General features: G+C 38.7%; 1 protein-coding gene across 1 annotated transcript in view; it reads left to right on the top strand.

The window, feature by feature from the left end:
• LOC140245015 (uncharacterized) overlaps nt 1-15,320 on the top strand; it is a 352,187-nt gene that overhangs the window by 36,468 nt on the left and 300,399 nt on the right. The window contains exon 2 of the mRNA XM_072324605.1: nt 2,447-2,543. Coding sequence (XP_072180706.1) covers nt 2,447-2,543 — 97 coding nt within the window. The remainder of the gene's footprint in view (nt 1-2,446; nt 2,544-15,320) is intronic.

The following is a 15,320-nucleotide window of genomic DNA, read 5'->3' as shown; positions in this document are numbered from 1 at the left end:
CGCTATGCCTAGCCGCTTCTCCTGACATCCTGGTCACTGATTGGTCAGTGAGGAGACCGCCGACGCTGTGTTTGAATGAGCATTTCGGGGGTTGCTAGGGCTTAACTTCTATTGCGCGGAGGTGAATACTGACTTGCGTGTCTCTTGATTGTGATTGCGTCGCAAGGAGAACTTTTAGGGCGCTTTTCTCGAAACAGTGATTTCCCAGACGTCTTGACATGCTCTCTTTTAAACATCGATATCTCCGCAGCCGATTATTTTTTTGAGACGTGTTATATATCAATTTAAAGCAGAAAGATTAGGCAATTGTGTCATGCAATTTTCAAATAATCGTCCTCGCCCGACTTTAGGATCATTATGTTGTAGCGGGTCACATATTTTCCTTGATATTGCAAGATTCAATAAAGAAGAAGAAGAAAGAGATTAAAATACTAGTATTAAAGTTTTAAAAATTCATAGAAGAACAAGTGTCAGTTGCTGTTATTTACATGTTGCCAAATACCTGCACATTTTGTTGAATGCACCGATTTGAAATTGTTTTTTCTCATGAAAAAACAAAACAAAACAGAAACAGAAATTAAGTAGAGATCGTCATGTGAGTTATTACTCGCAGTAAAGATTTAATATGTACATACACATGTACAAACTTTAGATAAGAAATATAAGTTTGCATATATTTGTTGTGTCTTCACATGTGCATATAGTGTAGTTTATGTAATTTCTTCATTTTTGTTGTTGTTATTCGCTAGACATCATATTACTCTGCTGTATTTGTTGACTGTCTTCAAGCTGTCATGTGTCTTCAAGCTGTGATGTGAAACTCAATGCTCTGGGGTCTTCTGGCAATGATTTTTCAAGGATCTCAACGTAGTGGGAAATGAACTTTGCGACTCCGCCGAGATATTTCGTAGATGCCCAAGATTTCTAGAAAAGAAAGAAAATACAGACAAACTCTCTTACAATGGGAAGGTAGTGCAGAACATCACGGTGGTTGTAAACCTTTAAACTGACATTTGGCTCTCCTCAGAGCCCTGTTACTATACCAAATAATGCATTTAACACAAGAGTCGCACTTCCCAAACAGAAAACAGACATTCCTTCCCGTCTGGCAGTGTTTTGAATGCTTCCAGATTCTCTTCTTTAAGGAAACCAAAACCCAAAGAGAAATGTTAATTGAGCGAAAGCAGCGACATTCGTAGAACAAATTAATATCAGTGAAAGTTTGAGGAAAATCAGACAATCGATGCAAAAGTTATGAATTTTCAAATTTTGGTGTTGGAACTGCTGGATGAGGAGACTACTAGAGGTTATGGCATCATGTGTGGACAACAATATAAAAAAAAATATGAAGGGAATTCCACAAAAATTCATTTTTCATGAAAATTACACATTCCATCAACTGGATACTGACATACAAGGGTAGCAATTATTCCCCCTGCGTTCTGTATTCCCCCTGCTTTATGAAAGCGGTTACTCAAGTGCTCTTTCATTATGCTAGAAAAGTGAATTTTTGTGGAATTCCCTTTATATTTTCTTTATATTGTTGTCCACACATGACATCATAATCATCATGGTAAATGACACTAGCCAAAAGTAGTGCACCACAGCAATTTATGTGATTACAGTAGCAGATATAAAAATAATATTGATAGGGTAATTTGCATCTATTCCATTGAATAAGAATGATCAACTTAAATCTGCCTTTCAAGAAGAAGCATGGTATCGTATTTGATCGCTGAAATACTTTTTAACATACCTGTATATGTTGTGTATATATAATGCATGATTGTTATTCACCAATCTTTTTATCCGAAGAATGAAATAAAACGAATGAATGAATATATTCTCTATGGCAAACTCCTCTCCCTGCATTTTAGAACCATCATTAAGCCACTGGGAAATATTGAATATTGTTGTTAAAATGCTCTTCATGAGTATAGAAAATAAAGGTTGCCACAACCTGTAAATTATTTGTTGGAATCCCTTTATGAGGGTACAATGATTTTTAGCCACTGAGTGAAATCAAGGGGCGTATTAAGAGGTACAATGTATATTGTCTGACTATGGGTCTACCCATTGCAACAATTCATTCATGTGCTACTTGAAAAGGCAAACATTTTAGATTTGTCCATATATTATGCACTTAAGGAATGTATTGATATTATGCATGTGTCTCAAAGTTGCTACTGCATGGTTCACTTTGTGTGTGTGTGTGTGTGTGTGTATGTATGTGAAGTTTTTGTTGTTTCATTTTGCGTTTTTTTTTAGTTAAAGATTGAACTCAATGTGAACCTAGAAAAAACAAAACAACACGGAAGCACTGATAATTGGAAAGATTTGTAGACCCATTCACTGCTTCTGAAAATGTTCAAATGCTAGTTCTTTTTCTTAAGTATTGTATAAAATTGAGTTTTTTCTGATTTCTTCCTGCTTTTGACCGATACAGGAAAGATGACAAGAAGGACGACAGAAAAGATGAGAAACAGAGGGAGAAGGAGAAGAAGAGCAGGAGGGAGAAGAAGAAGTACAAGACAAAAACAGAGGTAAGAGAGACTTCGGTACTCTGGTAGAATCTTATACCCCGTTTATACAGCGGGTAGGTTTCAGAATCTCCTTAACCCACTGATTACCAACTGATTTTGTTATACAAGTATAACACACGATTCCCATAGACGTCTGCCTGAGAATATTCGGGACTCGTCTTCATCGGGTTAAGGTGGTTCAAAAGCCTGTCAGAAAAAGTAATCTGTGGTATCATGTTTATATACATAGATACTGCTGTGGCTGGTTTTGCCTATGCAGGCAGGCCTGGCTGGCTCCGTTCCCATGGCAGCTGAGTTTTCCTTGGATACATGGCATGGGCTTTTGGATTTTCTTACAACACCAAAGCATGTCATTTCAGTCTATTGTCTGTAAAAGTGGAAATTTTCGCGGTGTTGAAATTTTCGCGCATTTCGCGCAACCAGAAACTAGTGCGAAAATAAAAACACGCGAATATTTTTGCTTTCCATACGTTCCTGTGCGTGATGTCTTGATTCCGCGGAATTAAAAACACGCGACACTCTTCTGACCCGGCCTAGCGCGAAAAAGTAGTCGCGCGAAAATATTCACTTTTACAGTATCACATTCATAAGGTAGCGAGTTCGTGAGGTTAAATGTTTGTATCACTTTGTCTTGTCTAGAATGGCAGAGCGGTTAACACCTCTGTAGAGATATGGTTACACTATGTACATTATAAATCATATTCATCCTCTCTGCCCCCTCCCCCAGCTTTGAGAAAATGATGCTTGAACATTTTACTTATATATTCCTTTGATTTACCATTAAGTTTCTTGTGAACAGAACACTGTTTCTTTCAAAGCTGAAGTACAGTGTATGTGCACGTACTGTAGTGTGTGTGATGTGATGATTGTGATCTGCCAAGCAGATGGAGCAAATAGTCAATGCAGTCTGCTGTGAAAAGCAGTGGGGCTCCCTCTCTGTTCACCAGTCATACAGCCCAACAGGCCAAGAGTTTGCGTTCTGATGGTTCAGACCCATACACAATGTATGAAATAGCCCCATCTCCATCCATCATGCTATCCACAAAGAAAAGAAGAGAAAACAAACAAATCTCATGACAAAGTAATCCCTTTGAAGGTGAAATAATTTAACCCGTTAAGGACGGACTGATTTTACTACAACACACATTTCCCATAGACACCTGCTCAAGTAGATGCTCGGGATTCGTCCTCAACAGGTTAAAGCCCAATCTCCTGTTTGGTTTTTTGTTTGTTTGTTTGTTTGCTTTTGTTTTTGTTTTTTGGTTGATATAAAGTTTAAATTGACACATTATTCTTTTCAAGTTCTTTATGAGATTCAATTTGTTTCATACCCTTTCCTTTAGCAAATTATGCATGCCTGGCAGTCACTTGACTTGCAGAGATACAACAGGTCTCAGTGTAATATTGGGGGGGGGGGGCAAAGTTTGGAGGAAACACATAGGCAGAGAGAAAGGGGAGTAAAGAAGGGGAAGGAGAAAAAGTCAGACAGACAGACAGACACAGAGAAGAGAGAGAGAGAGAGAGAGAGAGAGAGAGAGAGAGAGAGAGAGAGAGAGAGAGAGAGGAGAGATACATTGTAGGTAGAGGTAGAAGAGTAGCTGTTCCAGGTTTTGCTATCATAGCTACAAAATTTTCCTCTGCACTTTTTTTTTCTTCCAAGTAAACACCTAGCAACCACAGATACACAGTTTGAACAATGGGATAGATGAAGAAATGGAATTCCGGTGAGAATATGTTGCAAATGAAAATATGAAAATACTGCATAATACGCTCCTAAAAACAGAATAATGCATTGTCGATGATTAACACGTATACATTGGAAAAAAGACAGGTGGGAATTAAAAGTTTTTTAATACCAGTTTGCACAAATCAAGGAGCGCTTTTTCTAGTATATTTTCAGATACAGACAGTTATTTCCATTGATGATGTCAATTTTTTTTTTTGTCATCTTAAAATACAACTTTGGTGATGACATTATAAGTGTTGGTACAGGTATCTATGGGCACGTTCACAAACAATGAAAATCGAAATTTCAATCGCGATCCAAATTTCGATTTTTTTTTCGACCGTTCATACACAGGGAAAAATCGCACTTCGCAGCAAGGAAAGGACGATCAGTGGCCAAACTGCGCATGCGCGAATCTTGCATGACCGAAGACTGACCCCGCGGTCCCAATAGAGTTTCGCACGCGCTACGAACGATGGGATTAAAAATACCGATTTCCGAATCTCGATCTGAAAAATATTCATGTTTCTATTGGAAATGGAAAAAATGAATGAATGAATGACTGAATGAATGAATGAATGAATGACTGAATGAATGAATGCATTCAAATCCAGATATGGACCTTTGTGCATTTATTGGAATTGCAAGGATTCTGCATATTACTGTAAAACTGTTTGTAGACATGAAGACAACTTTCAATTGCCCAAAGATGAAGACTGCTTTATCAAGAGATTTTAATAGACAGCAACAGCAATTAATTAGCAACAACTAACCTATCGTTCATGTTTCTTTTGTAAATACATGCAGGTAAATAGACTGATAGATAGATAGATAGATAGATAGATAGATACATGGATGGATGGATGGATGGATGGATAAATAGATAGGAGATAGATAGATAGATGGATGGATAGATAGATGGATAGAGAGGTAGATAGATGGATAGATAAATGGATAGATGGATGGATGGATAGATTGATAGATAGGTAAATAGATAGATCAATGTATTTGAATGGATGGATAATCAATAAAGATGTGTTTGCATCGAGTATCTACAGGTATCCTGGTAAGTTTGTCTCAGTGCTGTATGTCAATGAATATGTGCTTGATTTAGGAGTGTGTGTTCCCTTGAGGAACAAACGGTTGAAAGGAGATGAACAGGGAAGATGGCATGATTGCACAAGGTAAAAGGTAAAGACGATAAAAGAGATGGAGAGAGAGACGGAGTGTGAGAGTTAAAGAAAGAGAGATAGAGAGAGGGAGAGAAGAAACAGAGGGAGAGATGGACAAAGATATAGAAAAGAGAGAGGGAGAGAAAGAAAGGGAGAGATGGAAAGGGAAGGAAGGAGCAAAGGACAGGCATCCTTATTTGACTTTGAGATGATCGGTGCTGTCGGAGACGGGGGAACTGTAATGAGGACTTGATGTTGCATGAGATAACAAGTCAGCGACAGACACCGAGACTCCACCAGGAGGAGCAGGAGGTAGGACCGCATCTCAGGATTCAGGAGGGACAGTCGGAGAGGGGCGGGGCAGATGCAGGACCGGAGAGGGAGATGAGATGGATAAAGAAGATAGAGAAGAAAGAAATAGAGAAGAAGAAGAGAGAAATAGAGATTGAGAAAGAGAAGATATAGGAGAAAGAAGTGGAGAGAGGATACAAGGAGTGGCAGAGAGAGAGGGAGAGAGAGAGAGGGTGGGGGGGGGGGAGATGAAAATATCAGATTTGCACCTGTACCCTAATACCAAGGGTAGATTTCCAGCTTTGTTAAGTTACCATTTACCCACTGTCACTGATATCAATACCATTTTGTAGATCATCAGGAGCTCTGCTGTACCCTTTAATCCTTACCACACTCTGCTCTCTGACTGACACACGTGCTGGGGTGCTTTCTTCACTGATTGGCACACATGTCTGAAAAACAGTCGTCATTGAGTAGAGATTAGCTAATCCCCCTAATCCTTCCCCCGTGTAATTTTTGACTTTGTGTGTGGACTGGGGCACATCGCTAGACGTGATTAGGCTTGTTTACTTTTCAACTATTGGTCAAGTTTGAATGGACTGCTGAATTTTGATTGAAAAAAAAAAATGTTAACCCGTTGAGGACGGACTGATTTTGCTACAACACGCATTTCCCATAGACATCTGCCCGAGTATACTCGGGACTCGTCCTCAACGGGTTAATAAGCCATTAGACCTGGACATATACACTGTAAAGGTTAAACAACAGGTAATGTTGACAACTAGCTCTGTCCTGACGGTTGAAACTGTGTCTGAATTTAAGGATAGGTTTGAACTGGCCCACTTCCCTATAATAAATTTCAGAATAATTTTTTAATTCAATCTTTATTTAGTCAGAAACTGGTAGAACACATTCAGACAGTATTGAAAGGAGAAAACATTAACAAACATAACAGCAAAGCAGAGGCTCTCAGATGAAGCAGTTATTATAGAGTGATATGAAAGACCAAAGGATGGAATGAAATAAAGTTGTTTTGCAGGGGTACATTTTACATGAAATGGTTTGAACGTATTTTGCAAATTTTATCATTTTTATTGCAAAAGATTTCTCGAGGAGAAATTTAATGCACAGATGTGAGTACTGTATTTTGATGTGTGCTTAGTAGCACTGTTTTTTGTATCATACCTTTCTGCTATTCAAGCTTTCATCGGTTGGGGATGACAACAAATTTAAATGTTTAAGCTTCTACCAACCTTTAATTGTAGTGGGCAAGCTTTCGTCCTACTCCTGAGGACTTTCTCAAGCCTTATGCAGTGAGGCTTGAGAAAGCTTGCCCACTACAATTGAAGGTTGGTAGAAGCTTGAACATTTAAATTTATACCTTTCTGCTTCAAACATTCTTTCATTTAGATACTTGTTTGCTTTATTCTTTATTCTCTATTTGCACAAAATATGACTTGTTTTATAAGCACGCAAGATATACCCCCTCCCCAACAATAAAACAGAAGGTAGCAATTTTTATGAGGCAGAATTTTCATCAAAATTCTTAAGTAATGTTTGCCAGGAATGAACAAAAATCAAGCAAACAAAAAAACTGTCTTTGCAATTGTTGTGTTTTCACTGCAGTATAAGGTCAGGTTTCACCGGCAGGCATGCGATCTTTATTTCACGGGATGCACACAAAAATAGCCCAAATTCACTGTGTTGTTATGGAAATGAGATCTAATACCTTCAAGGGTTAGTCTTTGGCTGTTTATCTAGCTGTGTAGCATCCCTTCAGTCCCGGAAAGAAGAACACCATCGGAACAACTTCTCCGCCTCTTCAAACAACTCTTCTTTTGATGGCACAAACCAGCGTGACCTCTTACTCTAGGATGTTACACGAATCCCTCTCAGAGCAAAGCTTGTTTAATCCTGGAGCAGCCGCCTTTCCCCAATCCCCCCAAATTAAACGCGGAGCCCTTGACAATGACGACGACGATGATGATGGTGCGAGCTTGAAAGTCCGGTCTGATGAGTGGAAGGGTGGACCCGGGAGCACGGGCGTGGTCATGACTACGCATCCTCCAGGGAGAATGAGCTTGGCGGGGAGGGGGTGAAGGGATGCACTGAAGATGTACTTCATTTTCCAGTAGATATCTGAATTAGCTTTAAACAGCCCTGGACAACTTGTCGCCCGTCTGTCAACACTGGAGCAAATTGATGTCGGGCAAGGTTGCCACGGATACGGGCAATGTCCTCCTTTGTGGTAAAACAGTCGAGGGATGTGGGACAAATCTTGGATTAGAAGAAATATATTCATAGAGAGAAAAAAAAGATATGGTGTTTTCGTTTAACCTGTTTAGGCATCTTTAGTGCAAATAAGTTCAGAGGAGCATTCCAGCAGTGACAAACGAATTAAATATGGAAGTGAAAGGTCATAGGTGTGAATACCTGAAGTATGTAGGGGGTACACTGAGAAAAGGGAATGCATGTATGTAATGCTTTCAGTACAATTTTTTTTTTGGTATTTTGTGACATAATTCATGCTCAAATGCCCTATGTATAATTTACACAAAGCTTGAATTACTATTCACCTGTCTTTGCGAGGTCTTTGCATTCACACTATGAAATATCCCTCAAAATGCTGTGGTATTTCAAATACCGCTGTATATAAATACCATAAATGTGAATGGCCCTATTGTCTGATATACCACAAAATTCCTTTGGGTATCACCTGACAGTTCTGCATCAGCTTGGAAAATGCTCTCCCCCGCCTTATTTCCCTGAGAACAAAAGAAAGAAAACTGGATCGGGGTACACTCAAACCACACATGAATATCATTCAGTCTTAGATTGGATAGTCCAATCATTTTCCATTCTCATGTTCGAAGCAAAATTAGATGTCTTGTGGTATCTCTTCTTTCAGATTGCATTATTATATATTTAGCTTATCTTTGGTAGATATGAGATCATCTCCCACATTCAAGCAAAGATTCTGTCTGCAAGATTACTGGTATTATCCTTTTTTTTTTCTCCATGCAATCAGTGTAAGTCTCTGCAAATCTCATAAACATCAGCAAGCGTGCTGTGGTAACTTATATCCCATTTGCCAAGCTGAATGAAAGCTTGGGAGAAAAAAAAATGCACATGATATGAATATATATATGTATTTTTTTTTTCTTTTTTAACATGCAATTTAGGGTGAAGAAAAAAAAATATGTGTGTGGGAGAGAAAGAGATAGATGGAGAGCATTTCACTGGCATGGGCAGATAAGAGAGGGAGAGGGAGAGAGAGAATGTGTGTGTGTGTGAGAAAAAGATAGTTTTATATATACACTCAATGTAATATACACTCAATGTAATAGGCGACCTGTCTCTCAAAGTATGCTATTCTCACCGGCAAGGAATGATAAAAAGATAACAGTGCAGAGGAAATATAGAGAGATGAGAGAATGCAAAAAATACAAACAGATCGGGATGCATACAGGTGCTCATACAGAGAGAAGCAAAGATACTTGACTTTAATAAAGAAGAAATACAGAGAAACAGGGGAAAGAAAGTTGAGCTATTTATCGTGCTGTACAACAGATTTAATAGAGTTAAAAAAAAATAATATAGAATGAGTGAGATAAGATTTATATACCACTCTGTTTAATAGAGAGGACATGTAATTCTAGAAAATAATTGAAAGGGCTGAAGGAGAAAGAGAAAAAAAAAATGAGAAGAGAGAGAGACAAACAAAAAAATGAGGGGGAGAGACAATGAAATAGTTTGTTCATGACTGTAATTATTGTACAAGTTTTGTCATGAGTATCAGGCAACATGCTGGAGGACGTTGACATTGCCGGTGCGTGAATGTAGGTCGGAGTTTGTATCTGTTTGACAGGTGTAGAGAGAGAAAAATAATCATGGGGGAGGGAGGGTGAGGGGAGGGGGAGTGGAGGGAGAGGGGAAGGTGTTCAGGGACAGGCAACAGAGAACATAGTAGGCATGGCACTAAAGGCTTACTAGTCCCAGGAAATATCGGAGTGATACTTAGTAATAGTATACCCAGTTTGGAGGGACTATAATGGATGCCTCTTTTTGTGGTGATTTTTTTAGATTTCTATTCTTTAAATCAGGTGTGCAAAACTGTGGTTTAATGTGTGAAATAATAGAAATAGCGGGAGAAATGACATCAGTTTTGCTGATTAGAGTGAGAAGATACTGTAACTGGAGGGGAAAGAGGCAGCTTGATTGATAAAGAGGTGTGTTTGATGATGAAAGACCTTTTTGGAAGATTGACATAAGATATACTGTTTTGGTATTGCTATCAGAAAAAATGCCTTGTCAAGATGGGAACCCTATTATGAACAAATACAGTTGTATGAAGTGACGTTGATCAAGAAGAACATATTTTGAAGGAGGCGATAAAAAGTCAAGTTTGGTTCATCTTGCTGGCAAAGAGAAGAGGAATCTTATTGAAATAGGCAAGGTTTAGCACATCGTGTTTGTCTTGCAGTATTGCAGGAAAGAGTGGGTGTGCAGTGCATTTATACTGTATGAGACTGTATGAGATAAAGTTAGAATGATTTATGCAAGGGGATTGTCTTTTGCAGAATGGAGTTTAAAAGCATTATTTACCATTTGCAGATGAAACAAAAATCCAGTTTTAGTGCTTCAAAATAGTTCTAAAATGTGAGTTAGGAATGGAAACAATCAGTAAAGATTTAAATCAGTATAATCAATGTTAAGTATTGTTAAATATACAAAATGTGAACGATAGTTATGATAAATGTTTCTAGACTAAACTGTCTACAGTTATGGTTTAGTGAGAAATATAGTGATATCTCCTTATATTTTAGGCTTTATTGGAAAATATTTACATGGTGGGATATTTTGTGATACAACTGATATACACATATGCATCAAATGTAATACCTTGAACATTTTTTAAGTCGCTGCTCTCAATGGTAATTATGGATGGAAAAGATGAGAATGCAAGATTATGTAGATGAGGGGCATATAGGGAAAAAGATGTTTTTTGTTTGCTTTGTTTTGTTATGTTTTTTAAAGGAAGCAAAAGAGGACACGAGAGGGAAGTGTGGTCTTGGGGAATACACTTGTGTAATTACCATGCATGCCACTTTGTGTGTGTTGGGCGGGGGTGGGGGGGGGGGGGCAGGGGATGGTTGTAGGTACCAAGAAGCCAAAGTACATTAACTGCTTCATGAAACTGGAGAGATCCCATCCTCACTTGGCCCCTTCAGACCCCACTCCGCCCCTCCCAGCCCCACCCTGCCCCTCCTTCCTATTCTCTCCTCTCATCATGCCATCTCAACCCCCCCCCCCCCCAGTCTCTCTCCTCCTCCTCCTCATCCTCTCAGTCATGCTTTCTGGCATAACGCATCGCCCCACCCCCATTTTTTTTTTCCTTCACGCGGAGCAGTCACCGACAAAAAGAACCTGCAGGAGGCGCCAGCGTGGCGCCGTTTGCTGGCGTTGTGACTGACGGATCAGAGGAAGCACGGTTCTCTTGATGGAGGAAGAGGCCGTTGCTAAGGAAGGGGTGCAATGTGTGAAGAAGGAGAATGAGAAGAGTTGCTTAACCTGTTAAGTCCTATTTGTGAACAAATGTCAGATGCAGTCCATTGAGAAATCTTTCTTCACTTTTGCAATATAAGTGAAGTGTCAGAAGTCAACTTTTTGCTTCCTTTTTTTTTCAAAGGAAGTTTGTTTCATTTCTCATTTTGTATATCATGAGCTCTAACATCACATGAAAAGATTGATCTCAAAACAGGGTGAGCACCAATGTTAAACATTTTGAGTTAAGCCCATCATCAGACAGAACAAAATAAACCTTTCTCAGTGCTACCTCCCTTGTTGCTATAAGAAGGAATATTCTTGAAGTTTTGATTGAAAATATTTTCCCATATTTCTGTGTTTTGCCTTTTTTGGCAGCTTCATTCGCAAGTATCTTACATCACCGAGAATGGAATGAACTTGTTTTTGATAAAGCTTTTCACACAACCATTTGAAGTTGAAGCTTCTATCATCAGGCTGTAGCTCAACACTCCACTAGTCAATTTGTTTTTGTTTTTTTTTTCTTTCTTTTATATAGCTAGATCAAGTTGCAGCTGAATAAAGCTTTTGACAACTTAATACTAAACCACTTTGATTGCTCTATATCAGATGATGTTTATTTATTGTACACTTTACTTTGAGTTTCCAGATTTGGCCACAATGCAGCGAACCCGTCTCTTTTCAAATCCTCTTAGGGCGTTTTGCAAGTGAAGATGTCTTCATCCCGTAGAGGATGTTGTGTGTGGATGGAGAAAGAAAAATTATACTTTTTTTCTGCATTCTCTCATTTCCCTGATCAGTAGTACAATACACAACACTATTTTAGAATACATGCAGGCAATGCAGCAAAGAACGGCAATTTGTGCGAAAATGGTACGTGAAATTTATGGAAAATGGGGACGGTAGTTTTGATGTGCTATTGATAGGAAACTCTGAGATGGTTTGTCAACCCAACAAATGGGGCAGTTGTTCCTTGATTTTTTTTTTTCCTGGATTTTATTGATTACAAAAGACACTAAAACATTCTCATTTTCACAATTATCAGTGTACATACACTATTAAATTGATAATGCTAATATCATTTGAAAGAAAGATGTCTGATCTATTTTTCTTTTTTTGCATAATGATGCCGTACAAAATGTGTGAACATCAATTTTATTCAGTGATACACTATTATAAATGAAACTGAGGGAAAGGGAGAATGCCAGTGATGAAGGCACAAAAGATATTAGAAAACTAAAAAAAAAAAAAATAAATAAATAGATGTTCTTGCCTATGTGAAATCTTAAATACTAACAGAAATCTACAGAAGATTGCATTTCACTAGAAGGTCTGATTTATTCTTCCATAAAATTGACAAGTAATAACGCAACTCACCAAGGAGATGAAATTACCTATTAAGTTGATGTTCTCTCGGTAGTCTCAGTGGAACCGGGTTGACTCAAGCCCATTAATTTTCCTCCACTAAGACTCGGCTAATGAAACTAATGAAAACTAACGACAGTTATATGTACCCGGTGCTCCTTAGTGAAACTAATGATGCGGACAGAAGTCTTCATGGCCAAGTACTTAAACCTGCTGGTGTGCCTCCCAGCCCTGAAGATGACCTAGTCTGACACCCTTTACCCTAGCTTTTCACAGCTGTGCTTGCTTGATGCCAATATTGTTTTTTGCTGGCTGAAAGTCATCAGAAGAAACTTGTGTTTGATGATGATGATGATGATGATGATGATGATGATGATGATGATGATGGTAGGGATGACGATGATGGTGATGATGACGATGATGATGATGAGGATGATGATGAACAACATTTATATAGGACCATTTATCTTTCCCTGTATCATATGACAAAATCCCCACAGCATATCGGTAAGTACGTATAATGTACCCTTAAGAAAGTTTATTTCTCTCCAAGTTCATTATTTTCTAGAATAGGAGGAAAGGAAATGTCATCTCTGCCGAATTTCTGGGAGATGCAATAATTTGCTGAGAGAATTTAAAGCAAAATGCCCACTGTGCGACCTGAGCCTGCGAGCTGGTGCGAGCTGTATAGGGCGCCAAGTGTCGCATGGCCTGTTTCGTTATGAAATCGGTCATTTCGTATGAACATTTTGTTGATGAAATGACAACATTTCGTTACAAAATGACTGATTTCGTAACGAAATAGGCCATGCAACACTTGGCGCCCCATACAGCTCACACCAGCTCGCAGGCTCAGGTCGCACAGTGGGCATTTGGCTTTATAAGGTTGCATTTATCTACTAATGTCGATAGAGAAAATCATGTTTCAAAACACATTTTGAATGATGTTTACGAACATAGTTTGAAACGTGATGCTCAGGGTCTGAAAGTCTTAAAGTTTATGAAATATTCTGTTCATAAAATACATGTACATGTATGTGGAATCATTTTCTTTCTGCCTTCTCAGTAAAGTCAATGTGTATTGTATTTTTTATGTTGGGTGACGTTCAGCTTTGTTTGATACTTAAACATTGAAATAAACATCTAGTATTCACCACCCTATTAAAGGACCATTTAACTTGCCTTTTAACATATTTTCTCTAAAGACCCCAGCATTAGTGTAGACTGCGCAGACAGTTTAAAACTTGCCCCCTCAAATTGTTGTTTTTTTTCCTCCCCCAAATTGTGTATAGCCATGAAAGATTCGGGAGCGATGTGTATATGTTAAATTGATATTTATTGTGTTAATTTTATACCGCATTTGCATGAGGGTGGGGTGGGGGGGGGGGGAGGAACGGGGTAAAATTTCAATTCCAAAATTAATCCTTTCTTTGTCACTGGATATCATCACTGACAGACTCCTCTGGCTGTAATGAGCAAGGAAAAATCAGCAGTGTTGGTGAGAATAAACAAAACACACAGGAAAAGATACAAAATGATAACCAAATGCGCCAGACCTCCAGTGGCTAATGATCTGAAATTCGTTCTTGTTCCAGCAATTCCGAGGTTGATAATTGCCGCAAATCGAAAATGCGCGAGCCCAATCGCGGGAGGGAAAAATTTGTTTCCCAGGGAGTGTGGGAAGCACACGGATAGGGATGGATACTCATCGCTCGCCTTAATCGAATTAGCTGAAATGCTGCATTGTAATGGAAGGAAACAACAGCAACGACGTGATGGTGAAGTGCATCACGTTTGAGTATAGTACACGGAGGTGAAAAAAACACAAACAGAAGTTGAACGACCTGAATTCACACTTTTATCTCTGTGGCGGCCACTGACGTAGTCGCACATAGTAGTGCAAAAACCGGCAACATCTCATAAGCTTTTGAGTGGTGGAAAAGAAATCTTTCTCATTTTTGTTTTTGCTGTCATTGTACTATATCTCACTTGCTCGGTGGAAAGCTGAATACATTTGATAGACAACTTTGTGATAAACAATTGCACCATGTCAAATTTGTTGTTGATAATTAGTGGGATTCACACTTTACGTGAATTAGCATAATACAAATCTTGAGATTTGCGTCGTGATCCAAAGCTTGAGATATTTTTCTGTGTGGGCATAGAAATCCCACTAAATAGTGCGGTCAGTGTTGGTATCCAAATCCCAACAAACCTTGCGATAATTTCGGAATCATGACAGTAATTTGAGAAATATAAGGCAATAACTTTCACCGCAGCGAGTATGTGAACACTGGAGCAAAACATCTTGAGATTTTTATATCCCTTCATTCAGAACATGCATAACAGTGCACAGACACAACAGCAAGGGTCACCATTTCGGTAGATTTCGTGCATGCGCAGTTTGTGTGACAAATTATCACAATCAACAATTAGTGGATATAAAATTTCTGTCTGTGTGAACAGGTGCAAATAGTCTTTGTATTTGGATTGTGATCATTATCCCACTATTGTGTTTGTTTGAATGCAACTAATATCTTGACTTGAATTTTTAAAAAAAGAAAATAAAAGTTTCATAGAAAACTGTTCACCCGCTGAGGACGGACCGATTTTGCTACAACACGCATTTCCCATAGACGCATGCCCGAGTATACTTGGGACTTGTCCTCAATGGGTTAA

This window comes from Diadema setosum, chromosome 22 (genome assembly GCF_964275005.1).
Source record: "Diadema setosum chromosome 22, eeDiaSeto1, whole genome shotgun sequence".
Lineage (NCBI taxonomy): Eukaryota > Metazoa > Echinodermata > Echinoidea > Diadematoida > Diadematidae > Diadema > Diadema setosum.
The sequence above is the reverse complement of the archived record's forward strand: the minus strand, read 5'-3'. Positions and strand labels throughout refer to the sequence as shown.